This window comes from Amblyomma americanum, chromosome 6, assembly GCF_052857255.1.
Source record: "Amblyomma americanum isolate KBUSLIRL-KWMA chromosome 6, ASM5285725v1, whole genome shotgun sequence".
Classification (NCBI taxonomy): Eukaryota; Metazoa; Arthropoda; class Arachnida; order Ixodida; family Ixodidae; genus Amblyomma; species Amblyomma americanum.
The window spans coordinates 97,252,041-97,279,324 of NC_135502.1; the positions used below are offsets into that span (position 1 = coordinate 97,252,041).

The 27,284-nt window shown below is 49.7% G+C and overlaps 2 protein-coding genes across 3 annotated transcripts in view; one reads left to right on the forward strand and one right to left on the reverse strand.

Annotated features, from left to right (window-relative positions):
* LOC144093904 (uncharacterized) overlaps positions 1–27,284 on the reverse strand; it is a 174,821-nt gene that overhangs the window by 104,949 nt on the left and 42,588 nt on the right. The window lies entirely within an intron of this gene.
* On the forward strand, positions 498–27,061 carry LOC144093903 (uncharacterized). Of its 2 annotated transcripts, XM_077627654.1 has the most exons (6): positions 2,133–2,437; positions 3,104–3,296; positions 6,540–6,588; positions 8,835–9,087; positions 15,178–15,371; positions 26,675–27,061. In XM_077627654.1, exons 1-6 carry the CDS (start codon positions 2,150–2,152, stop codon positions 27,024–27,026), a joined length of 1,329 nt encoding a protein of 442 aa, XP_077483780.1. In that variant the 5' UTR covers positions 2,133–2,149; the 3' UTR covers positions 27,027–27,061. The 2 variants fall into 2 exon arrangements, with proteins under 2 accessions (XP_077483781.1, XP_077483780.1); XM_077627655.1 differs by lacking the exons at positions 2,133–2,437; positions 3,104–3,296 and adding an exon at positions 498–694.

Here is a 27,284-nt window from a genome sequence, read left to right on the forward strand (position 1 = left end):
CTGCCTGCAAAGAGCCGTGCTAATGCACAATATATTGTGCCTAGTAATGCTAAACCGCCAGCCATTTCTTGTTTCGTGTGGACTGAAGTGAAATTCAAATAAAATGTGGCAATGACGATGACAGTGAACCACTCATTCTTGACCCACCAAGCGGTTTTGTGAAGAGTGAAACAGAAGTTATGAATGGCGGCGTTTCCTCCAGATGACCTACCTTCAGATAGCAGATTAGCTGTTGTAGACGGCTTACAATGTGTCTCAAAATGATGGTGATACATCTGACAAAATGAACTGAATGTCGCCTTTAGTTCAGTTTGTTTAATAAGTCTTTCTTGTCTTGTTAAGGGTTCATTGTTAAAACAGACTCGGGTTCACTGACCTGGGACTTGACAGAGCTCTAAATGTGAAGTCGTATTTTCCCTCCCTCATAAGCATGCTGCAGGCTTCCTCAAAGAATTAAAAAAAAACTAGTAAAGATGCCACCTTGGCGTTAGGTAATCATCATCATCAACGGTCGCACACTCTCTCAGAACGTTTTTGTCTTCGACGACCAATTATTCGTTCTACGCCCTGCTCGAGGAGCGCGAGCATCGCGCGAGCATCGCGAGAGCACCAGCGCTGTCCACGCGCAGCAGTCTGCCAGCGCTGTTCGACCGACCGGCTTTGTTCTTTCGTGGCGGCGACTCGACGCAAGAAGGTGAGCCCGTCGTTTCCTTTCTTTGTCTTTCGCAGAGCTTCGCTGCCTATTCCGAGGGCGAACTAGTTTGACTGTTTGTGGAGGATGACGCTACGCACTCACCGCGGGCGATGCTCTCTAGGCGTAGTAGGCAGGACAGTGCTATCCGTCTGTTCAGCGCGACGAAGCGCAGTTGAGGGGAGCTTGCTCTCGTAACGCCCGAGAAAGGAACGGTTTACTCGGCACTGGCTTCGAATGAAGGTGCAAGTTCGCGTCAGCCTCTAATTAGCAATCGAAGGTGGTTCGAAGTTCCCGAGACTGCTTGAGCCTAATAGCTTGTCAATGGAACGCGTGCTCAACTGGAAATCGTCTTTTTGCACCAGCGTTATGGCACCACTCTGGTTCAGGCTTACCTCAGAATTCAGTGTGACTTCTCGATCGCAGCAGCGATGCGGTTCAAACTGAGTTTATCTCTGCCAGCGCAAAACTGGAGATTTTGTTTCAGAACCTGATGTTCATTGGCGTAAGCGAAAATTCCCTCTTTTGGAGCAAAAATTTCCGTTTGGTAACTTTATTCGCTGCACCAGCTTGAAAACTCCGTCAGTTTGAAAAATTGGGACAATTTCAGTTCTTACATTTGCTGACCTTGCGCAAAAATTTTCTTTTAATTGCCAATCAAATCCCGTCAAGGGAAAAATCCCCAAATGGAACATGGCTGTTCAGGACGAGCGTTGCTGGTCGTGCCACTCCTACAGCGCCTATTGTTGCAGAGTCATTGGTCAATTTCATGACGTTCCTCCTAGCCAAGCGCACAGACCTATCACCCACACTGCGCAACAGGATATATTAACCTTTAAGCCTCTCCCAAAGCCACTGATGCAGGGCTTTGGCAGCCCCTCTGTAATACCCCTGCATCAGCTGTGGCTTGTCACTCAATCGAACAGCAGCGGGATTTATAGCTGCGACCGCACACGTTATATACACCAGTTCTGCCACGTTAAATCCCAAGTTTGCTAAGGCAGATGCTCAACCGCCTCATATGCCAGTCAATTGACTAACTCGTGCGGGAACCCTCAGCATCTTTGGTGGTCCCCTGGAATTTTTTGCGCTTGGCTCTACTATAGATTGAGTTAAGTGTAATCGATGTTAGCCATTGTTTAATGTAGGGCAGTCATTTTGTGAGCTCTAGAACGCGTCACCGAATACGTTTCCACCGTGACTTATTTCACTAGTCGGCATGAACGCTAATCATTTTCGGTATTTGATTAACTGGGGATACCCCTGCGGGTGTTGGGAAACGATGTGGTTATTAGCAAAGGTTTCTGGGTCAGAACTAATAACTTCTCTTTACCGGGCGCTGCAGCTGTCAAGTCTCAGAGAACGCCTGCTAGTACCAAGCTAGTACCTAGCAGATTCACCATCGCCGCTGAGGACCACTCGCAGGTACTCGAGAACCCGCCTTGTAGCCACCGTGCAATGAGCCGGACTCCGAAAGCCGCTGCCGGCCCCAACCAGCTGAGGGAGGAGCTGAGGCAGCAGTTGCTGACCACATTTGCGGCCAACAAGAGGGAACCAGCAATGGGAGAGGGAACCCAGGCCGTGGAGGATTCCTCTCCCGCGGCGTCCGGAGAGCCGTCGAAAAAGCAGCCTCTGTCAGTAGTGTCCGCCACTTGCTGCGGCTGCCACAAGTACGATGACATGCACGTGCACGTCACTGTGCTGTGTCCGTGCTCTCGGCCGACCACTACCGACAGAGCGACGCAGGTATTTAAAGCGTGCCACTGCGATATCCATAACATGTCACTTTGAAATTTTATGCATTTTTAAAACTGTTTCACACGTTTCACCTATGCAACTAGATTTTTTACTGGGTTCGCAGTCCTGTTTAGGAAGGCCCCCTGCCAATTTTTCAAAAATAATCTTTTTGAGTTATGAACTTGAGTTTTGTGGCATAGTAATATCTCTTTTGGCGGACATCAGAAAAGAGGCAAGGAATGTTACTATTAAGCTGTTAAGTAATTCCTCATAGTGAACTTTCTAACTTTTAAACATTTAGCAGATTGCTCGTATTGGCGATATTAGTTTTATAATTGCTATAACGCTGTTACCCTCGCCGCTGTGGCTCATTTGGCCCCCGAAAGAAGTGTGCTTTTCAAATGCACTTGTCTTTGGCAAGCGCAAAACAACGCACGTCACTACTGGCGCAGCACCTGTACGGGACCTCCTTTCTCCCGTGTGGGTATCGAGGGCGGGGCAGAGAAGGTCACATGACATGTGTGACCCGTGTGCGAAGAGTAGGAGAATCGGAAAGTAATCATCGAGGGTAATTGCAAATGCTTTCGCAAAATTCTTGCATAAGATGTCTGATCGTCCTGTGAGGTTTTTCTTAGTAGCTCTTTGCGCCTCATGTGCCTTTCCGTCTCTGTGCAGACTGACATGGCGCGCACAGACGAACAGGAGAGGAGCACACCGCGAGGAGCTGGGATCAGCGTCGACCACCTCCTGACGTCGAACGAAAGGGTGTTTTCCCAGACATGTTCACACGAGCTTGGAGCCAGCGTTCCTAACGGAACTCCCGTCACTCTCAGCCTCCAAGGGACTCCGAACAGCGCAGACATTTCTGGTGAGTAGCAGAATAAGCTTCATGGTATTAGACGTGGCCTAGCTTGCGATATTGTGTGCGCACATTAAATTTATGTTGCCAACAGGGACAGTCCATATTGGTGTATCGGAGTGCATAGATAGCCGGAACACTGACATGTGTTAAAGGAGTATAGGCACCTAAATTTGGTGACACGTTTTTTTTCTCTACAATGATGCGAAGGACATTACTACACATGAATCACCATGTGGTATTTACCTACGGTCACTACAAAATTTATAATCATATTTTACCAGTCATGCTGTTTTGGTTTCGGTTTCAACAGCCGAATGATGGCTGTGACGTCAATGAGTGGTTTTATAATCACTGCTTCATCGCTTTAATTCAATACAGTGCCTACAAGGCAGCCTTCCTCAAGAGCAGGAATGACAACTAATGAGGAAGCAGCGATTATATTGCAGTTTTTTCATGCCTCACATGACAAAACCACTCTTTGACGTCACAGTCTTCATACGGCTGTTGAAACCGAAACAGCACGGGAAAGAAATGTGATTATAAATTATTTAGCGCTGGTAGGAGAGTACCGGATGTGGATCCATGTATATCAATGCCTTACCCATCATTACAAACAAGAAAACGCGCACCCAACAGTTAACGTGCCTATACACTTTTAACGAGGACACGTTGAATTTTGCTCAGCATCCGCCTTCCCCGAGCCAGAACTATGTCGTAATGAGAAAGTGCTGCCACCATGTTTCGCGGCCTCTGTCATGATTCCTTGCCTTGGCGAACAGAAATGTTGTTGCCGCAATGAATTCTTCCCACTACATGAAACCTTGCGGCTTCAACGAGGTCGTTTGAGTAGCGATAGGAATAGTGTTTGTGTTACTCTGTATGAAAGCAGCACGAGAAGCTGTCCGAGGAGTCTTTCAAGAATGTCGGCCCAATCGAGAAAGGGTGCCGCGGAAATCGTGTGCCGAGCTTGTGTTTTTGGAATGGCAATTACACTTTAGAACTGCCTGGTTGTAGCCAGGGGTGGAACTCAAGGCAGTTCCTTTGTTCCTGGCAGCAGCAGGTGATCTCTGCCTCCAGCCGCAGCTTCACCATTCCGTGGAATTACCACCTGCAAACAGTAGAAACGAACTGGAGAAGCTCATAAAACTCAATTATTGAGGTAATGTAATTCCTTTGAGGGCATCTTTGAGAACTTTCGTGTTACAAAGACATTGCAGAAAGGTACCACCCATATGTTAACGCTTGTTACAGTATAACTGCAACCAAAGCATGCAGGAGAATGATTCGAGAAGTGGAAGGAAAACGGTTAGTCAACTTTAGTGATGTTTAAGTGCTTTGTTACGTTGCACTTTTGAGTACTTTGCAAGAATGCAACAACGACATAGAGGGAGAGAATCTATATATTGTGGTAGGCACTCGGAATGCCTGTATCACCGGAGACACGCCGCTGTTCTCTTTTTTTTTACAATCGTTGCCTGTTTACGTGGCTACTAACCGCCTCGGGCATTATGAGCTGCTTCAACGTGGCCAGCGGCCAGCAGCAGGCTGAGAGCGACCGTGTGTGCCGAGCTCATCGCGAGCAGCTTTGGTCTATTGCTCTGGGGTGCCCATTATACTGGTTAATGGCTTAGTACGATTCCTAGGCAGCCAAATTTTCCTGTTACGACACACGTTGTCTCATGCGTCATCAACGAAGTTTTCGCACCAATGTCTAATTGCAGTATTAGCAGGTTTCGTGGCATCGTTTTTTCTAGTTTTTGCTGTTGTGGTGCATAGTAACGCAAACGGAGCGAACTGCAAAGATTGCAGCTGTGCATACTTGATATTGTTGGTAAATACAGTGCGGCAAGGTGCTCGTCTTTGTATGCACTTACACCCCTTGAACTGGCATGACGCAAGTAGAGAATGTCATTTTTTTGGAACCAGGCCGACAGCACAGAGATAAAGAGCTTTAAATGGTAAAAAATATATTCTGGAACCCTTCACTACGCTTTATTCCGTTGCCCACCCGTTGTTTTATGACGTTCAACGCCATAAGTCATGCCTCTACGCACCTTAAGGCCTTAAAAAAATTTATGTATCCATAAGGTGCAAGCCGCATTTTTGGACCGAGAGGACCCTGCTTCATTCAACTCTGTTACAAGTTTTGAATTCCGGATGTAGCGAGCGAAACCGAATAACGCCGATAGCAGGCCTCAAAATCCTGCTCATCTATAGTAGGATACAACTTTAAAAAAAAACAGCAGTTGCTAACACTGGGCCACGGTCCGCGGCGTACTGTATTACTCCGCTGGCCCATTGTAATAGTAAACGAAATCAGCTTTTTAACGTTTGAATATATTAAAGAAGCGATGTATCAACATTCTAGCTTGTATAATTTTATTTTCCTTGTGATTAGTTTTTTGTTTAGGTAACAAGAAAAGTTTTAACAACGGGCTATACTTTTTTGTCGTGAAGGAAATCTGTGAGTCAGTCGTGAGCTTCACTGCAGACTTAAATTGTATCCGACTATACTAACATTGCCTCTTCTGGTGCCGCTTAATGCTCGCCCCGACTTACCTTTTCGATAGCCTAATATAATTCAAAGCATCGATTCTAATTATAATAACCCGCCGCGGTGGCTCAGTGGTTATGGCGCTTGGCTGCTGACCCGAAAGACGCGGGTTCGATCGCGGCCGCGGCGGTCGAATTTCGATGGAGGCGAAATTCGAGAGCCCCGTGTACTGTGCGATGTCAGTGCACGTTAAAAAACCCTCGGTTGTCGAAATTTTCAGCAGCCCTTCACTACGGCCTTCCTCATAGCCTGAGTCGCTTTGGGACGTTAAGCTCCCATAACCCAACCCTCTAATTATAATGGTTTAGTGGTTACATTGCCCGCTGAAAATTGGAACGATGCTGCGAGCAACGTGAGGAACCTGTTCTTTCCTTCGGAGATGAGCAATGAAGGGCAGAGTATTATAATGTATATATGCTGCTCATCCCTGATACTATTTTTGTGAAGTGATAAACAACTTTTAACTTTCCTTTCCGCTATACCACGGGGCAAAAAAGAGACTACTGTTATAACGGTACAAGGTGACAGCTACTAACATTTTACCTGGACACGGATCCTTATACATCCGTCGTTTTAAGATGTGCTTTTGGAGCTCGACCCATGCAGAAATTTGAGTGAATTGGGTGACCGACTCCTTCTATAGCATTTTCATTGCTTCAATGATTCATTATACTTTACTCATTCATTGTCCGCAGTGCAAGCTTTCGAAGATGAAGGAAACATCAGCATAGAGGACGGCAGCAAGTAAGTTTCCAAAGGCTTAATTTTTTAAAAGCATGCCAGGCATTCCAATGCAAGGCGTAAAATTTTATTTCATGCAAAACCAGTGTTAACTGTTATGTTTTTAAAACTTGCGTGACTTCGAACTGTGCATTCATGTTAATTTCGAAAACAGAATTGTGCAGTCAGGGATCGCTTTGACTACACGCTGTTCTAAGGTAAAAGAAAACGCCGAAAGCACCTCTGCACATTGTAGTTACTTGACGTTGTTTCCGCGCTCTTTCTTTCCACCGTAGCCATGCTCACAGTTACGCAGCGGGAACTGCACGCTGGCACCATTAACTGCAGACTGCATGTAATACACGGTACTGCTGAGCAGACAAAGGAATGGAAATGAGGGGATTGTTATGACACATATGAAGGAAGCCAACAGTATACAGCACCAAGAAGCATAGGGGAATGTACATAATTGTTTTAATAGTGGTGTTGATCAGTAAGGGAATAATAGTGTACATATTTTATCGCTGAAAGATAATTGGTTCGAAAGCAGAAGAATAAACATGCTGCCTTCTGAATCTGAACCCACAATCTCCTAGTTTGGCGACCGCTGGCTTCCTTCACGCGGTACCGTTTTTAATTACATCGAAACCATGCTCTGGTCTTTATTCTGCATTCAGAAATTGAATAAATGGTTCGCTTTTGAAGCCTGTGTAACTTACTCCTGGCTCAAAACTGGCGTACAGAAGTGGCGGCTTCAACTGGCACCCGCCGATTCCGTGCCGAATTTTTAAAACGTCATTGTATATGACGGTATATGACGGCACTCGAGCAATCACGCCAGACAGTGCGGGATGCTTTAATAGTTAGCCTCTGTTTGGCTGGCTGAAGCTGTGGCTTCTGGAATTTTCTTAGCCGGTTCGTGCGTATTTGGTGGCTACAGACGTGACGAGGTAGATACAGCGCACTGTACTGACTGGAACTGACGCACAATGGACTGCAGGAAAAGCGAAAGAAGAGAAGTCTGATTAAAATTTCCGGCCATGCGCTGGACTGGACATCACGACAAAAGCTCCCACAGAGGCGCCAGTTGAACTGAACGTTCACGCCCTGCGCTTACAATATGGACGGTCGATAAGAAAAAATGAGTTGAAGCCGCACATACCCGCAACTGAACGCTGATTTCGTGGCGTATGTGTTGTCATGGCGTTACGATAACTAAGTATATGCTAAAGTGTCGCTCAGTGCATAACCACCATGATCATCATCAACCTGACTACCCCCCCCCCCCCCCTGCAGGGCAAAGGCCTCTCCCATGTCTCTCCAATTAACCCTGTCCTCTGCCAGCTGCGCCCACCCTATGCCTGCAAACTCACTAATCTCATCCGCCCACCTAACCTTCTTCCGCCTCATGCTACGCTTGCCTTCTCTTGGAATCCACTCCGTTACCCTTAAGGACCAGCGGTTACCTTACCTTCGCAGTATATGTCCTGTCCAAGCCCATTTCTTCCTTTTGATTTCGACTGGGATGTCATTAAGCTACCTTTGTTCTCTCACCCACTCTGCCCGCTTCCGGTATTTTAACGTTACACCTATCATTGTTCTTTCCATGGCTTGCTGCGTTGTCCTTAACTTAAGCTGAAGTCTTTCTCGTTAGCTTGCACGTTTCTGCCCCATAGGCGAGTACCGGTAAGATACAGCTATTGTATCTCGACCAAACTGTCCCGCTTCTAGTTCTTTATGCCAGAGCTACCGCTGTAGCCGAAAACGCAAGTTCGCCATCACACAGCGGTATCGGAAGAGCGCTTATGTACTTCACGTTATGTCAAATAAGTGCGGCCTCTCCAGTTTGGTATTCCCGCCATCAGCAAGAAATTTTTAATGAGCAATTTATTGAAGTATTATTTTTCGTGAAAAATGTAATTCATTGTACAAATGGAACCGTCCACTCGAACCTCCTTGGATAGATTTTTCCGCATACAGCCGACTCTGGCTCTTTTGTCACTGTTCCTTTCACATGTCCGCTTAATTATATCTCTTAATGTGTATAACTTAAATCCAATCATGTGGTCATAATAGTGTTTTGTTTGTTTTCCTTTTAATGACACAGTTTCTGCACTCCTCTCTTTTCACCTGTTTCCTCCTCCTCCTGCGGTAGCACGACGGCATGTTAAGGTTGCACGACGCAGGGTATAAGCATGCATCAATCGCTGCACTCTAATTAATGGGGTCTGCATCATCGCATAACATATCTTTGGCACTGTACCACGTAGGGAAGAGGGGTACCCAGCACAGCAAGTTTTCAACGGCGCTGACACCTCGCGGATCTCGCCCGCCGACAGGAGGCGCAGCGTTCACGAGGCGCTGGCCCGCGTGCGGGACACGCTGTTCGAGGCGCTCCGGGACACGCCTCGCGCCATGGCTGCCACTTCCCGAGCCGCCATATTCGAGAGCGTCTTTCCCGCCATGCCAACCTCGCCGACTCCGTCACCACCCGCAGCGCAGCCGCTCTCCTCGCTGCTTCGTGTACGTGCACATTAACTTTGCTGGCACAGTGAAGCTGCCGCGTCGGACGAGTTTGATGCATCATTTGTGATGGCACGCTTGTCGACGAACTTCTCTAGAAATTTCGAGCGACATCTGCCGTTGGCCTCTCGGTTCGAGCGGAGTGTGGTCCGTTACCTTTTGTCGCCTTCCGTGGCCGGCTGTTGCTGCGCGCCTATTTCGCTGCCGGACGCACTATTTGTGAGTGGCTGCGCGCATCGTACTTGACGCAGTGCTATTTCGGCTGTTAGAAGCTGAGGCCCCGGCAGCCGTAGTTTCTAAATACTACCTAGAGGGAAAGCTGGCGCCACCACCTATGCGTGTTTCTTAAACAGCACTTATTCCACCGCGGGAATGCCGGGAAGACGAGGTTTCGTTCTTGGCTTGGCTAGTGTCAGGCCGAAAGCGTGGATTCTACCTCAAAATTAGTAGTTGGAACGCGATTCTCACCTCTTTGCGCAAATTAAATTCATTCAATACTGCGTTTTTCGCTTCTTCAATAGATTTAACCCAAGTGAAAGTTGTGTATTAGGGTAATAAGGAAGCTTTTACACCATTTCTTCGAGGACTACTTCGAGAAGAGTCGTATTGTTACGGCTAAATCCACTTTTTATGCCCAAGATTAGCTAAGTCAAGTAGGAAACGTCATCTTCCCGGCATTCCTGCGCCTATGCACATAGGCTGAATTGTAGCGCCGCCAGCTCTCCCTCTAGTTATAAAGCAACGCTATGCCGGCAGCGAACAATGCGAAAAGCGAAAGGCGGCCTCTGAAATCCGAGGCGTTAAATAACTTTATAAACACCGCATTTTCGCTTGCGTGTTTTCTTCTTTCCAAAGATACCTTAGAGATTTTTATTCATTGAGCGCCCCGTAGTGTTCGCCTACGACCATTAAACACATTTCAATTGAAATTTTCTTCACAATGGTTCGGTTTCATCAACCGAACTATGGCTGTGACGTGTAGTAGAACTTTACGTCACGTGCGGCAGGGAAAAACGGCAATATAACAGCGAACTCGGCGTTCGTTGTATAGATCTTGAAGAGTTTTGCTTTAAAGGCTTTAGGGTCTGAAAACTACGGATCAGCATTAATATTGTAGTTTTTCCGCGCATCACTGATGTAGAATTGAACTACACGTCACAGCCATCGTTCGGCGGAAGAAACTGAAACCGAAAAACATGAGCAAAGAAATTGAATAATAAATTACCGCAGTGTCTAAAAAGGAATTACTCTGCCGCTCCACGCGTGCTTGAATTCCACCGCGTGGATTCAATCTTCCCTGCGGTTTAGCTCGCCGTGAGGACGTGGCGTTGAGGAGTATCCGGGTTTATGCTGCTCTAACGCCTGTGGTCGGGTCCTCCTGGACATGACAGACCCTGCTTCTGAACTGCCCCTTCTGTTCTTTAACCCTCTCATGCAGAAAGCAATATTTGCGCGATAAAAATATATATTTTGCGGTCGTAGGCGAATACCCCATGGTGATCTTTGTGTTCTAATATCTAACGCATTATGTGAAAGCAGAAAACACGCGTTAAATTAGGTGCCTATGGCAGCACGCTCAGCCAGGCTAATCGCGAACCCAGAGGCAAACTGCAGATATCGCTCAAGCACTGAAGAGCACGCTCCTCAAACATTCTAAACATGTGTGTACATCGGCTCAAAGGGGACAGAACATTGATCGTCACTACAAACACGTGCGCACTTTTTTGTGCACATCCTTGCGTCTATCAGTTCTTCAACAGTTTGAGTAAAGTTTTTCTGCGGAAGTTACGCACATGTTTTTTAACAGGAAAAGTTGACGCTTCGTTTCTTTATACTGTTTATAACTCCGGTAGACGAATGCCGTCCATGTTTTTGCCCAGAAGGCTATGAATTTCGGATACGAAGAGCTTTCATTAAAACAGGCCTCTTCGACTGCAAACCCAGTCGAAAAAAAAACTATAGAATCGTGCCCGAAATTCGAAAAAAAAATATTTTCTTCTTTTCTCCCAGTGACTGACTTTTACTAGTATTGTAGATTTTGTAGTGGTTCTTTTGCTACTCTAAGGAACAACACAATACTGCAGAAAATCTGCTCTAAGTCCTTGCACAGAAATTCTACAGAAATATGTTTTCACGGGCGGAAGTTTTCTCTTGTGTTCTTCGATAGGCAGCTTTTTTAATAAGTGATAGAATTAAAGCTGGTAACCTTCTTACTAAACTTAGAACTGCACTCAATACCTAGAGTATGCCACTTACACAGAACCTTCAGCAGTGGCGATGTACGCGTGCCGTCGGTTTGCTGGTGGTATTTTCACAGAATAAGATTGAACTATTTTCCTTCAATTTACAGCACGGACCCAACATTTTGAAGGCGTTATAGTGACGCTGAAACATGAATTTTCAACGGAAAACAAGACGTACAATAAACGTGCAGTTGTCTTATGACAACCTCGGTTGCTTACGCGCCAATGAACCCTGTAAAAAACAGCAGCCGCTTAAATCACCTCCAGCATAGGGTAATTAGTACTGTCCCCGCAGTTGACGCCGTAGAGTGCCAGTCTCATTTTTTTGTGTCATGCAATGACTACTGGTCCTTTTGTTGAAAGTGAAACAATGTTGATGGTGCTTACAATGCTTCTCTTCGAAAAGGAGGCGTTTCAAGGGAAAGTTTGAAACTTTCAAATCTGGCACCCAGCGTAGCGGTAACTACCTGCCATGACGTCTACATAAGGCAAGCAGTCATCGCTTATCCGCATCATGAGAAGAATAAAAATGGGGCGGAACGCATATGGCACGTATGCTCACATCATGAAGAGCAGCTCGCCTATATCCCTCAAGAGAAAAATTAACATAACAGCTGCATCTTACCGGTATTCACCTATGGGGTAGAAGCATGCATGGAGGTTAACGAAAAGGGTTAAGAGACCGGAAGCTAGCAGAGTCTTGAGTAGGTGAGGGAACAAAAGCGGGTTAATGACACCCTAGTCGAAATCAAGAGGAAGAAATGGGCTTTGGCAGGGAAAGTAATGCGAAGGCAAGGTAACCGCTTCTCCTTAACGGTAACGGGGTGGATTCCAAGAGATGGCAAGCGTAACAGGGGGCAGCGGAAAGTTAGGTGGGCAGATGAAATTAAAAAACTTTGCGGGGATACGGTGCAACAGACCGCTGGTCGTTAACGGTAATGGAGTGGATTCCAAGAGAAGGCAAACGTAGCAGGGGGTGGCAGAAAGTAAGATGGTTGGCTGAGATAATAAGTTTGCGGGAATACAGTGGCCACAGATGGCAAAGGGCAGGTTTATTTGGAGAGACATGGAAGACGCTTTGCACTGCGGTGGACGTAGTCATGCTGATAATGACGTTGATATCTTACCAAAAGAGCGTCATTATAAGCAGGTTTTACTTGGGTAAATTTGAATGAATAGATATTTAGATACGGAGTACAAGAGCAAAATCGCAGTATTACCAGGTGTTGAAATTGATTGTTATACGCGGTGTTCAGCGAACTTTACAGCCATATCGAAATATAAATCGGCTGCGTTTTTATGGAGGAAAAACGACGAGGCGCCCGTGTGCTGTGCGATGTCAGTGCACGTTAACGATTACCAGGTAGTCGAAATTATTCCGGAGCCCTCCACTACGGCACCTCTTCTTCCTTTCTTCTTTCACTCCATCCTTTATCCCTTCCATTACGGCGTGGTTCAGGCGTCCAACGATATATGAGGCAGATACTGCGCCATTTCCTTTACCCAAAAACCAATTATTATTATTAAAGATAAATCGACTTCCAGCGACTTTGAAATCGGAAGGAAATATTTTCAAGAACAACCTTCAGCAGATGTAGTTTTGGAAAAACCATTGTAATTAGGTGGCTATTTAACCAAATTTTCTGTTGACTTTTAATTAACTGTCTGGTGGTTTGTGCCGAGGTCACTTCGAATCCATGAATAATAATTATAATAATTGGTTTTTTTGGGAAAGGAAATGGCGCAGTATCTGTCTCATATATCGTTGGACACCTGAACCGCGCCGTAAGGGAAGGAATAAAGGAGTGAGTGAAAGAAGAAAGGAAGAAAGAGGTGCCGTAGTGGAGGGCTCCGGGATAATTTCGACCACCTGGGGATCTTTAACGTGCACTGACATCGCACAGCACACGGGCGCCTGAGCGTTTTTCCTCCATAAAAACGCAGCCCATGAACAAAATGATGCCAGATAAAATTTTGATAGGTAGTAAAACTAATTGGCTTTCGCTTTGCAGCGCAATGAAGCAGAGCCCTTTTTTTCCGCGCAGAGCCGTCATTAACTGCGCGCAGGAGCGAGCAGGAAGCTCGATGCAAACGCAACGTCCACTGATGACATGTTGCAGCGCTTACACTCTACACACAACGCCTCTATGGGAGTAATGAAAGTCTAATGCACTCCCTTTTATTAAAGGGAGTCCACTAGAGGACAGCTTACTCCCGTTTAAAAACTCTCTGTTCAAGGTGTACGGCGCCCAATTAAAACACCCTGGCCCGTTGGAGCACATTGCGCGCATTCTTTTACTTCGTCACTTGGTGCAAGGAAAAGTATAGTAATCGGCCACTATGTGTTCGCTACTTTTGAAAGTGACTAACCATGAGACTTTCTGACCGAACTAACGAGCTGATTGCTCTAATTAATTAGCTCTTTAGTGAGCTTCACTTTCTAAGATAAATAATTAGGTTATATGTAGAGGAAATAACGCTGGCCGCAGCGGACACTTTCGTCCTGAAAAGATTTTCTTTCCGTATCGAAATCCTTACGTTTAGGAATTCGTTATTCTTCGTTGAGACAGCTGGTGGCGTGTTACATAATCTGTCCATCTTCGATTTGCTCATTTCGTCCTCTGTCATTGATCACTAAGATATACCCGCGGCTTTTAAACTTCGGTTGCATGGAAGCGACGCGACCATTGAAAGTGGTTGGCGACCGGATCTCATCAATGGCTGCCATTGGCTGCGATATGCAACTACGTAGTGGTGAAGTCCGGTCACCAACCGCCCAATGGTAGGTTCGCTTCCCCCAGACGCTTGAAAGAAGCGTATATAGTTCAGTAACCAATTACAGAGAACGAAATGGGGAACGAACAGTTATAGAATACAGTCCCGTGGTATATATATGCAGAAGCGAACAAGCAAGTTAAACCACTTCTACATTGTGAGCATAGAAGCGGAACTCTGCGAATGAACTGCTTACTTGGTGTAGTTTTGTTGAAGAAAAGCCGGAGCGAGGAAACACTGCGAGGAATTAACGTGGAGGTAGCACCATGCACAAATATTTTACTTTCGGCCTTACAGGCTTTTATTGGCAGGTCAGCATGGCTTAAGAGCCAGGCAAGACCTTTATAGTTCAAGCTGTGCGTGCAGGTATTCGTTTTCGCAAAATCTGTTGTTGTCAGGAATCAACAATTGTACAGTCAGCTCGTGAATATGCTTGGTTTTAGTTGGATTTATGGGCTTTTATGACGCCGCAGTGAAGGGCTCAGATTATTTCGGCTACCTGGGGTTATTTAGCATGCACTGTCTTCGCACAGTACACGAGCATCTAGAATTTCGACTCGATCGAAATTCGACCACTTTGGCCGAGATCAAACCCGCGTCTTTCGGGTCAGCAACCGAGTGCCATAACCACTGAGCCACCCCGCCGGATATGGTGGAGCCGCTTCCGCGAAGCGTCCAACGTTTCCATCATTTCTTTTCCTTAGTCTTCAAAAGTTAAATGTACGTTCACCGAATGCTTCTTTTTCCATATATATTTCGCGTATTCAGATAATTCACGCATTTTCCACAAGCCCAAGAGGATGAATATTCCAAGCTTTATGATGACGCTTATCTACACGACTCGGCAACGCAGTATATGTTCTCCCAACCGGCCTTAACTATATATAGCTGGCACCATTTGCATCTGGAGTTGGCATTACGAGAGCAATTACAGAAAATGACGCCGGAATGGAAAGCCGAGTGGAATTTCACTAACCGCTGTATTGGGGAATAGACCTGGCATTGACCCCGGAGTAGGAAGCCTTAACGAAATCTTGCAGTTTTTTTGCAAATGTTTTTAAATGCACTGCAGGCACATGCCGGTGGCGATTCCCATGCCATCGTGAACAGCATCCTGGATCCTATCGCCGAGGAGGAAGAGGGCATAGATGCACGCTCAGAGGCTCGTCGCATGATCATCAGCGAGGAGATGACTACCATCTTCGAGCACATCGAGTCGCGGTGGACAAAGGTGTGCGATCAGCTCCGTGTGGACCTGAACGGCAGGTGAGTACGCTCTATGAAGTACGTCTTTTGATAGAGTAAACGTTTGCTCCGTATTTCACCCCCCTTTTTTTACAGAATCGCCGCATTAACTTTGAAGTATGCCTTCGTTTTCTGGAATCCGCAATTTGAAAATTTTGATTGCTAAACTTAAACGTGTGCAGAATCTGGCTGGTATAGTCAGTGAGCAAAAGGTATAAATAAAAGGGGAGCATCACAGCCATTAACGCTTGAAGGGCCGGTGGCTTGTTATGAATAAAAAAAAGTTGGTTTCTGTGGCCATATTCTGTGGATTCTGTGGTTGGATTCAGTGTTGGATTCTGGTGGCTTCAGGGGCCAGGGCTGCGGCGCTTCTATAGTTGAGGCAGCGGTTGGGCGGCCCTGGCATACCTGGTCAGCAGGCGAGTGCCCAGGGTTGCGGTGGTGATGGGGCCACGGCAGGTGGGCAGCTCCGATGCGGTGTGGCAGGTAGCAGGGCGGCCTGGTTACAGCAGGGTGGCGACTGTAGGTCGCGGGAGGGGCGTAGCGTCGGGCCCTGTGCGCGGCGCGTTGCCGAAGCGTGATGGTGCCTTGTAGTTGCTAGTGATGAACGTTGTCGCTCTGATGTGCCCTTCTTTTCCATCTGTGCCGAAAAGGTCAACACATGTATCCAACTCCCACAGCGCGTGCTACGTCGCTGTTCGACCTTCACGAGAGTCATGAGGGTTAACGCAAGTCAGTCTTGCGTGACAGTGATTGGCATGAGCGGCCCTTACGTTCATGCACCTGACGAGACTGCCTGCCGGCTCGCGCCCTCGCTCTGGGCTGCGCAGGCAGATCTGCTTCTGCCTATAAGGCGCAACTTATACCGGGACGCGTGGTTCGCCGGCTGATCGCAGCGCTCGTTATCCGACTGCGGCGCGGGTCGGGCTGTGTCCTGTAACCACTCATCTAGCTGCACGTAGCGTTTCAGGTCGCATACGTGCACCGGTCCGCCTGTCGGTTTCGACCACTAGTCCTCGAGCCTGTAAATGATCGAGGAAAGTTTCTCTCGCACGCGGAACGGCCCGATCAATGTCGGCGACCAGAAGGCCGCAAACTGTTCGCTAGCGTCGCTGAGAACGAACTGGCGTCCAAGCACCAGGTCGCCCACTTCGTAGTGAACACCCCGGTGCGAGCGGCCGTACTGTGCTTTCTGCTGTGCCCTAGCAGTGCCCAGGTTGCGGCGAGCCTTGCGTAAGGCTTCCGTCATCTTAGCGCGCAGCTGCGTCGCGTATTCAGCTCGTGCGCACAAAGCGACTGGCGTCTTCCTGCTGTCCGATAGCATCCGGTACATCGGATTTAGCAGCTCTTTTCCCAGATTGAGAGAAGACGGCGCATACCTAGTCGAGCTGTTAACTGTATATAACGCAAAGCAAACGTGATCTCCGGCAGACAGGAGTTCCAATCTTAGTGCCTCTCAGAGTACGCGACAAGCATGTGCTTAACGTTGCGATTGAATCGTTCCGTGGGGACCGACTGAGCATGATAGGTGGTCATTTTCTTGTGCTTAATGCCGAATGCAGCGCACGAATCAACGAACACCTTGGCAGTGAAGTAGGACGCGTTGTCCGTTATCAACTGCTCTGGGAAACCGAACCTGGTAAATACGTCCATCAGCTTCTCCATGAACCCTCGTGCCGTCAGCTTTCTGAGGGGGAAAATTTCCGCACACTTGCTGAAGTGATCTGCGACCACTAGCAAGAACTCGTTCCTACTCGGTGATACACTCTCAGACACACATGGCACAAGCGGGCGTAGCGTATTACGTCCCTTTTCATACCTGGCCAGATAGCGAAGCGACACAACTTATTGTAAAGGGCGCTTCACATGCAAGCGATTGAGCGAACTGAGCGACCAGCGGCTCCGCGCGGCGATCCTTTTCGCAAGGTTCCGTTTCACATGCGTCGCTTCAGAGCGTTTACTGCCACAGTGTTGCTGGCAAAGAATACGAGCACGCGGTTGGTTCCGGTGGTTTGTAACCATGAACATGAACAATGTTGATGCAATTTTTTTTCCAAGATTGCGGAAATTTTGCTAAGAAATAAAGAATTCTTGTTTGTTAAATATTAACAACTACTTATTTTCATGCCAATATCTTTTTTTTAAGTTCGTACGTGCGTGTCGGAAGTACGTGTAGTAAACAAACATTGTCTTTCCCGCACGAATCCTCTTCTTGTCACATGCCTTTTCCGCCGTGCAGTCATTGGTCAGAGGGCGGAGCTATTGCGCTGTCACTGCAAAAATTTACAACTTTTAGGAAACCCTACGCTCTGGCCGGCCGAGCCGCCGCGACGGGCCGAAACAGGTTTTTACTGCGCGGCGACAGGATTCGCTGACATTTTCGCTTGCACGTGAAACACGCTTAACAGTGCTGCTCTCAACGCTCGCGGTATCACCACCTTGAACGCCTCGTTTGTGTCGTCCTCGGAGGGGATATACCTCAGCAGGACGCCGTCGGAATCCAGCAGATACGAATCCATCGCGCTCACAGCACTGCCAGCTGTTTCCAAGTGTTCCGCATCGACAGCAAAACCAGCTGTCACTGTGTGCGCGGCGATCCTGCCGGCCGGCACCCGGAGCCCGTCGATCACCTTTCGACAAAACGGATCCTTCTGCTGAGCTTAGAGCAGCTCTTTTCTGCTGAACACGATCCCCACGGAACTCGCGTAGTCCACGTGGTTCACGCTCTCGCCCTGGATCAACGGTTGGTCCGCGCTCCTTACTTGCGCTACGGCTCGAGTCTGCCCCTCACTCTCTCCTGCTGTCGGGCGGTCGGTCGCGTGACCTACCTTGCACTGGACAGGAGCTCGCGAGAGTGCGTCAGCCACAGCGTTGTTTTTCCCTTTGCGGTAGCGCATGGTGAAGTCGTAACGCTACAGCAACAGGGACCAATGCGTTAAGCGGCCGCTCGGCTCGCTGAGTCGTATCATCCAGGTGAGCGCATTGTCATCCGTCTCGATCACAAATGCCATCCCATCGACGTAGTAGTCGAACTTTCGCAGAGCAAAAACTATCGCGAGACATTCCTTCTCTGTCACCGAGTAGTTTCTCTCTGCCGGCATCAACGAACGGCTCGCGAATGCTACCGGGCGGAGAACGCCTTCATGCTCCTGAAGCAACACTGCTCCTAAGACCAGGTCGCTTGCTTCGGTTTGAAACACAAACTTCTTGTTTAGGTCGGGTAGCTGCAACTCAGCCTTGTCAGCGAGCACTTTGGTGAGGCTGCGCAGTGCATCCTCTTGATCGTGACCCCAGCTCCAGCGCTCGCCTCTCTTCAAAAGCTTTGTCAAAGGCGCCTGCAGAGCTGCGCAATCTGGAATGAACTGGCGATAAAAGCTCGCCATTACCAGGAAGCGTTTGAGACCGGCTAGATCTCTGGGCGGCGGAAACTTACCAGAGCCTCAAGCTTATCATCGCACGGCAGAATGCGGCCTCTGTCAATCGTGATCGAACCCCAACAGCGTTATTCGGGTAGCGGCGATCTGTGGCTTCCTCAGGTTCAAAATGATTCCCGCAGATCTCAGCCTCTCTACGACGTCCCTGAAGTGGCGCAGGTGTTCTTCGAATGTTTTCGAGTACTCCGCGATGTCGTCCAGGTACGCGAGCGCATGTTGCCACTTCGCATCTCCTAGAACACGGTCCATTAGGCACTGATATGTAGCCGGTGCTCCTACCAAGCTAAAAGACGTTCTCTTGAATTGGAAAAGGCCTCTGTGACAAGTGAAAGCCGTTTTCTCCTTATCACACCCATTCATTTCGACCTGACAGAATCGGCAGCTAGCAACGAGCGTTGTAAAGTACTTCGCCCCACCTAGGTTGGACACTAGGGTAGGAATGGTTGGTAGAGGGCACGCATCTTTTATCGTAAACTCATTCAGTCTGCGGTTGTCCACGCAAAGCCGATAAGCATCGTCTTTCTTGGAGCTAAGACTACCGTGAAGCCCCAAGGGCTGTTAGACCTCTTAAGAGCACCATTGTCGATAAGTTCGTCTAAGACGCTGTCCAGTGCTTTTCTCTTAGCCAAGTTAATTGTTCTAGGATTTCCCTTCCAAGGCAGTGAGTCACCCGTGTCTATTCTGTGCCTGACTAGTGTAGTGAGGTCAAGGCGGTCAGTGAAGGTCGCGTTGTATTCGTAGAGGAGCGATGACAACGGTGCCTTCTCTCTTTCCGACATGCTGTTCACTTCCGACAACAAGGCGTGCGCTGACCTTCCCTGCACGGCAGAGCAGTTTTCTACCGCGGCAACCTTCTCTCTGCCCTCTCAGCGGCGATGGTCCGCTCGCCTCCTAGTTCTCGGGCAGGCGGGGTGAATTTTTCACGGTCTCACCCCGCTCGCGCCACGTTTTAAATCTGAGTTGTCTGCGACGCCGCAGGCGCTTTCGCGAAAAGCTTCAAGCCCCGCCGCGGTGGCTCAGTGGTTAGGGCGCTCGAGTACTGATCCGGAGTTCCCGGGTTCGAACCCGACCGCGGCGGCTGCGTTTTTATGGAGGAAAAACGCTAAAGCCCCAACTCGATGGGCACATCCTACGCGTACGCGCAGAGCGCCTGTGCGCCCAGCGTCGCGTCGCGACGGGCGTCGCAAGTGCTGTGCACCTCCATAGCCTGGCGGTGACTCGCGCTCGTGCGCGCGCTAGCACGTTGTTGCTAGACCTCATAGATTGGAACTGGCCAAACCAGTTAGACTGCCAGTTGAAATCTTTAGATTTTGAAAGTAGCAAGGCAAGTTATGTAATACATAAACTGAACTGTAGTTTTAATAGTAGCTTTTCATTCAAACTGGCACGTATTTCAGTGCAGTTTTCTCAGGTCTTTATTTTAACCAACAGCAACATCGAGCTTATTTTTGTGGTGTTTGTGGCTGGCAAGCCACAGCGAGCGGCGCCTCTCAACAGCAGCGATTAATTTTTCATTGCTTATTAGGTACGACATGTTTGCGCAGGGGGCGGTCGCAGCTCGTTGACAAAAAAAAAGTCGGGCTCATTCCGGATATTGCGGGAACTGTGCCCTCTCATTGGCCACAAACCAGCGAGCCACATCCGGCGCGTGCGCCAGCGCGCCGCCAGGGCCGAAAATATCTGACATCAACAGATATCTATCAACGCGCGCGCCTGCGCGCGCGTCTCGCTTTGCGCATGCGCAGACAAGATCCAGCGTACGCCCGTGCGCGTAGACGCTCAGCCGGTACGCGTAGGATGCGTCCATCGAGTTGGGGCTTAAGGCGCCCGTGTGCTGTGCGATGTCAGTGCACGTTAAAGATCCCCAGGTGGTCGAAATTATTGCGGAGCCCTCCACTACGGCACCTCTCCTTACTTTCTTCTTTCACTCCCTCCTTTATCCCTTTCCTTACGGCGCGGTTCAGGTGTCCAACGATATATGAGACAGATATGCGCCATTTTCTTCCCCCAAAAAGCCAATTATTATTATTAAAAGCTTCAAGGCGCCTGACGTGCGCTCCCTGTAGCGTCCGCATCTTATGTCTTTCGCAATACCTGTGTAGGCTAGGAAGTCTCGCCCAAGTATTACAGGAACGGATAAACAGGGAAGATGAACGAGGCGTTGTCGCCGCACGCGTCTTTCCAAGCTAACCACTATTCCAACTGCACCTCCTGGCTGCGTTGTGCCGCTCGCCAGGTGAAAAGTGGTATCGCACTCTCTCAACCGGATTTTGTTCTCCCGGAAATGGTTTAACTCCTCGTCACCGAACAAAGTAGCGCTTGATCCCTATCGAGTAACGCGGTGAATTTATTTCGAGCTATCGTTAGCTCAATGAACGGCGCGGACAAGTCAACAGAACTTCCTACGCGACATGCCAAAGGCGCTAGCAAACTGGGGTTCTCTGTGTACGCCGCGCGGGATCGAAGGTCGATCACTGGCGGCTTTGGCCGTTTCCCGACCATGTTTGGTCACGAGCGGGTGGAGGGCCACATCCGCGGGTGCAGTGCCCCCGCTGGTTGCATGGGCAGCAACGGTTGCCCGGGCCCCGACTAGCTAGGCGCTGGTCGCCCCGTTCCGGTCGGTCGTCTCGAACTCGCTCTGCGGACGGTAGGGGCCACTCGCGCGGCCGCGTGTCGGCCTCGCTATCTCGCCTAGGTTCCTTCAGCTCTGCGGCAGTGTGTGCTGTTCGCAACGCGTGGCTGAATGGGTCGAAAGCGAGGTCAGACAACTCCCAACCTCTTGGGGCACTCTCGTCAGCAAACTGTGCTGACGCTTCAGCTCTGGGTGGACTGCGCGCTGAGCTGCCATCACACGCGCAGCGCGGCTCAGGTGAAATCTGTGCGGGCGGTGGCGGCCGATACGCACGCGCAGAGAGAATGTCTCCCTGAATGCGCTTCGCCTAGGCAGCCAGCTCATCCAAATCTCCGAATCTGACTCCTCTCAGATAGGCCGTGAAAGTCGGGTGCGCTTGTCTCGTGACACGGTCCACATTCTCTGTGTTTCTGGCGCGAGGGTCAGCGAGGCGATAAAGGTCGTCCATCGCTCGGACGTACTCTAACAGAGACTCGTCGGTGTGCTGGGTGCGGAGCTCCAGCTCTCTCCTCAAACACCACTCGTAAAGGAATTCGTCGCGGAAGATTGTGCAGAACTCCTCCATTGTCCTCGCTCGGTTGCTGGATAGTCGGTACCAGCGAGCCGCTTGCTCCGTGAAAGAAACAGGCACAACGCGCGCGAGCTTTTCGGCGTCTGCGATTCCTGTCTCTTGGTGATAATGCAGCACGCGGTCGAGGTACTCATTTGCTCCCGTACTGTCATGGTCCCCCGCGTAGGTAGGCAAGTCTATCCTAACACGTGGTGCCTGGGCCGGGGCTTGCAAACTGTTTTGCAACATACCCGCTAGACACTGCATAACCTGCATTACGTTCTGCAAGAGCACCTCGGAAGACTGCAGACTAACGCCCTCGGAGTTGGGCGCAGCCGCTGATGGCGTCCAATGATGAGGCCTCAGTGCTTCATTGTCCGCGGAGCGGCGAGGGGCCCGATGTGGAGCCCCCCATACCAGGCCTCAGTCCTGCCAACGCGTCAGGGGATGTCCCTCGGCTATTCCGCGTGCAACGCCCAAGATTTGCAACACCAAACCCTTCCAAAGGCGCGTGAAGTAGGGAGCACTGGTTCTGTGCCACTAGGTCAGACAGCATGAAGTAAGACTTAAAGTCGGGCCTATCAGCTGTCATTCTTTGTTAGGGCGACGGTAGTCGCTCGCTCGTACAAAGTTCACTGCTCAATTGCCTACTTCACCCCACGTTGGGCGCCAAGATATTGTCACTCTGCGTCCAGCCGGCCTTCCGTGCCAGCTACACGCAGGCGTTACTATTACGCAGCACGTTTCCCCAACCCGGGGTGCAGAGTCGCAGCCACGACAGGTCCGGACGAAATAGGCAACGACAGAGCACGCTAGGATATAGTTTATTACACTAACGCGAGGCAAAGTACACTGCGGAAGAATGTTCTATCAGAAAACTAGACTTTCAGTAGCTCACCAAATCGTTGATGTCGACCGGCGTTGGGTTCGGCGGCCGGCGGGCAATGAAGGGGTTCCTCGGGGACAGTGCAAGTGCGGGCCAGCAGCGAGAGAGAGAGCGTTCCCCGCCACCAGTTCCTCCTTTTATCTCCTCAGTCGATGCCTCCCTAAGAGCAAATCGTTGCCGACATGCTCAGGCGTGGAACCCTCTCCGCAGTAGGCAGCGCGCTGCCGTATGTCACAGCAGTGCTGGGGCTGAAATGAGCTGAGTCGCAGGGGTGCCTTCTCTCCACATTTCCGGAAGAGCGCGCGCGTGGAAGGAGGGATACCAGTGTATCCCACATTTCGTACTAGCCGCCTCGGTGCCTCAGTCGTTATGGCACTCGGCTGCTGACCCGAAAGACGCGGGTTCGATCCCGGCCGCGACGGTCGAATTTTGGTGAAGGCGAAATTCTAGAGGCCCGTGTACTCTGGGATGTCGGTGCACGTTAAAGAACCCCAGGTGGTCGAATTTTCCGGAACCCTTTACTACGGCATCCTGTTGCAGCAGCAGCGGCCTACACCACCGGAGCAGCACCAGCCGCCGAAGATGAAGACGCCGAAGTGCAGCCGAATTTCGAGTCATGTACCTTCGCAAGAACCCTCGTTCGCTGGTTTTCCGTGAAATTCTCCTCCCTTCGTGGCCCGTCCCCATATCTGCGGGACGTCGGCCGGAACTCCGCGCCCTTTGGTCCCCTCTGCCTTTCGGCGTCTTGTCTTCGATGCCCTCCACGGCCTGTCCCATCCCGGAATTCGCTCCACGCAGCATCTTCTCACAAAACGTTACGTCTAGCCCGGCATCAACAAGGACGTGCACGTCTGGGTCCGTGCCTGCCTGGCTTGCCAGCAGTCTAAAACACTGCGGTATACGACCTCTCTCTTCGGCTCGTTCCCTCCGCCGTCAGCCCGTTTTGACAACATGCACATCAATATCTTAGGTCCCTGTCCACCTTCCGCTGGACAGTCATATCTTCTTACTTGCATCGATCGGTTTACTCGCTGGCCCGAAGCGTTCCCTCTGCCTGACGCCACCAGTGACACAATCGCCAGAACCTTCATCGCCGGCTGGGTCTCCCGGTACGGGGCTCTCTCGACCATCACCACTGACCGTGGCGCCGAGTTTGAATCTTCACTTTTCAATAACCTTATGACTTTACTTAGAACTTCACGAATTAGGACCACTGCTTACCATCCCATCGCCAATGGTATGATCGAACGCTTCCATCGTTAGCTAAAAACATCCCTCAAAGGCCAACTCGACACCATCCATTGGACTGCCCCCCTACCACTGGTTCTGCTCAGCCTCCATGCTACACAGAACAAGATCTTCGTTGCACTCCGGCAGAGCTTGTCTTCGGCTCACCCCTGCGTCTTCCTGGCGAATTTTCCGAATCTACCGTTTCGTCTACAAGTCCCAACCCTACCGATTACGTGACGCATCTCCGCTATTTTTGCCGCCATCTCAGGCCGCCACATCTCCGACCGTGTTCACATGTTCCATCCAAACTAGCGACTTGCACGCACGTCTTTGTTCGCCGAGACTGTCCGCAAGCCACTTCAGCACCCCTACAACGGCCCTTTCCGTGTACTCGAAAGAACATCGAAGTTCTTCGTCGTCGACATTCATGGGCGCACTGACAACGTTTCAATCGACCGCTTGAAGCCAGCCTTCACAGAGGATGCCCCGCCCACTAGACCTTCATGTGTGCTTTCTCTGCCATAACCGGCCGGCTGCCCTCCTCCGCCGTCTTTCCCTGTCACTCCTCAGAAGCGGAAAGTATCGTTCCGGCTCCTAGCTTCACCGGACTCCTTCACTAGCGGGGAGGGGGGGGGGGGGGGTCAACTGTAGCAGCAGCAGGGGCCTTACGCCGCAGGAGCAGAACCAACAGCCGAAGATGCTGACGCCGACGTGCAGCTGAATTGAGCTCCCTCCTCGTGCCGGCGTCTGCACGCCATCCATACGTTCTCATACTTCAGCCAGTAAATCAATCATTTCCTTCATCGTGCCGGCCTCATGCTGATTGGCGCGACAGTCCCTCATAGCCTAAGTCGGTTTGAGACGTAAAACCCCCATAAACGATAAACCAAACCATTTTGTATTAGAAAATACAAGTACAACTCTAGGCTTTGCTGGTCCATCTGTAATCTGCGCGCAGTCTTTTCTTTTTCCTTCCTGCACTTTCTGTTTATTTTGTAGTTTTGGTCCTTTTATTCGTCTAACTTGTCTATTTTGTCCATGGTCTCTGCAGACTCCTTTTCTGTTTTCTTTCTGGCGTATTTCGCCATGTGCATGTTGCGTAGACTGTATATTTATTTATTTTAACAGCCCATTTCACGAATGTAGGCCTACTTACTGCGAGTGCTACTCAGTGTGTACACGGTCGAGTACATATTTTTGCATGCATTTTTCTTTCTACTGTTTCCGTACCGGCCGACTTGCGTCATATACGCGCTGTATATATACCCCTATTACAATATCCTCTGAACGTTGCAAGAAATTAGAAACTTTCTTCCCTGCAGTGAAGGTTCGCAAGCATTTCTTCAGTCAGCCGTACTCTGCCGAAGGAGGCATTTCACTGTTTAGGTTATTTAGATTAATAGCAAACAGCCTATAAAGACAGTTCACCAGCAGGTTTCCTATTTTTGCGAGAGTACCACTTTTTCGTGTGTATGGCCCTGGAATTTTACGCCCTAAAGCTGCAAGAAAGCAATCAGAAACGACGCAGCGGAGGCCTCCGTATTAGTTTTTACCACCTGAGGTTATTTTGTCGTACACCGGCATTGCACACTACACAGGCGTTGTTACACTTTTCCTCGCACTAAAAAGCGGACGCTGATGTGGTAGCAGCAGTACGATTGCTTTTGGAAATGGACACATCAGTTATGTTTATTCGATACTGCCACCTTGAGTCGCTGGCACCATTCAATGTTATTGTGCGAAATCACAGAATGAAATACCGTTAACTATAAGATGATTTATAGTTACTATTCACCCGAGTGTCTTCGCATGTTTTGTCATCGCGTTTTCAATCAAGGTCAGCCTCTATCCAGACATGTTCCCAAAAGGAAAGTTATGCTCCTTTTGCACAAGTTTGAGAGTACCCGTGTGCCTTGCGGCATCGGAAGAGAGGCGTTCTGAAAGCAAGATGGTTCGGGGGGGGGGGGGGATTAAAGTCCCAAAGCGACTCAGACTATGAGGGATACCGTTAGGAAGGGCTCCGAAAATTTCGACCTCCTGGGGTTCTTTAACGCTGGTGGTCCAAATTATTCGGAACCCTTCACTACGGACTGCGACATATTACTAGCGTTAAAATACAAAGGACAAAGAGCAGAAACACACAGGACAGAGCCTAGCGTCTGTCTAGCGTCTGTCCTGTGTGTTTCTGCTCTTTGCCCTTTGTATTTTAACGCTAGTAATATGTCGCAGTCTGTGGATCAAAAGTACCAACTAGCCCAACTTAATTCTTTAACCCTTCACTATGGCGTCCCTCATAGCCTGTGTCGCTTTGTGACGTTGAACTACCGCAAACCAAGCCAAACCATCTTGTTTTCAGAACGCCTCTTTTCCGATGCCACAAGGCACACGGCTACTCTCCTACTTGTGTGAAAGGAGCATAAGTTTTCTTTTGGGAATATGTGTGGATAGAGAGCTGACCTCAGATAGATTGATTGCAGGAGCTTTACTCTAGAGCGGCGACGAAAGGATGTGCAATGTTCAATGCACATACTGTAGCATCGTTTATCACACCACGTCTATACACTGCTCGCCCTCTCCTCCGCTGCGTGACAGGTACAACCAGTTCCTCGAGGATTGCCGCACCTGCCTGAAGACCGAACAGGGCGGCTGCGAGCGCGACCAGCTGCGCCACGAAATGGCCGAAGCTCGGCGAGAGTTGATCGCCGACATGAAGGAGAACTTCCGCACCGCCTGCGAGGCGTTCGAAGACTGGCTGCAGGCGTCCTGCACGCAGCTGCACCAGGGAGACCGGTTCCGGGTTCTGTCCGCGGTGCTCCGCCTGGAGATCCTGGACAGCCTGCCGGAGCTCGCCACGCGCACCCGGGAGCGCGCCGCCGCGCTGTGGAAGGAGCTGCTCGAGCTGTGGGGGCCCGACGTTGACACGCTCTTCAACGAAGAGCTGTAGAGTTCGTCCGAAAAGAACGCTCTCCTCTCTGCAAACTCGTCTCGGCTGTTCCTTCTATTACCCGCCGCGGTGGCTCAGTGGTTACGGCGCTCGACTACTGATCCGGAGCTCCCGGGTTCGAACCAGACCGCGGCGGCTGCGTTTTTATGGAGGAAAAACGCTAAGGCGCCCGTGTGCTGTGCGATGTCAGTGCACGTTAAAGATCCCCACAATTATTCCGGAGCACTCCACTACGGCACCTCTTTCTTCCTTTCCTCT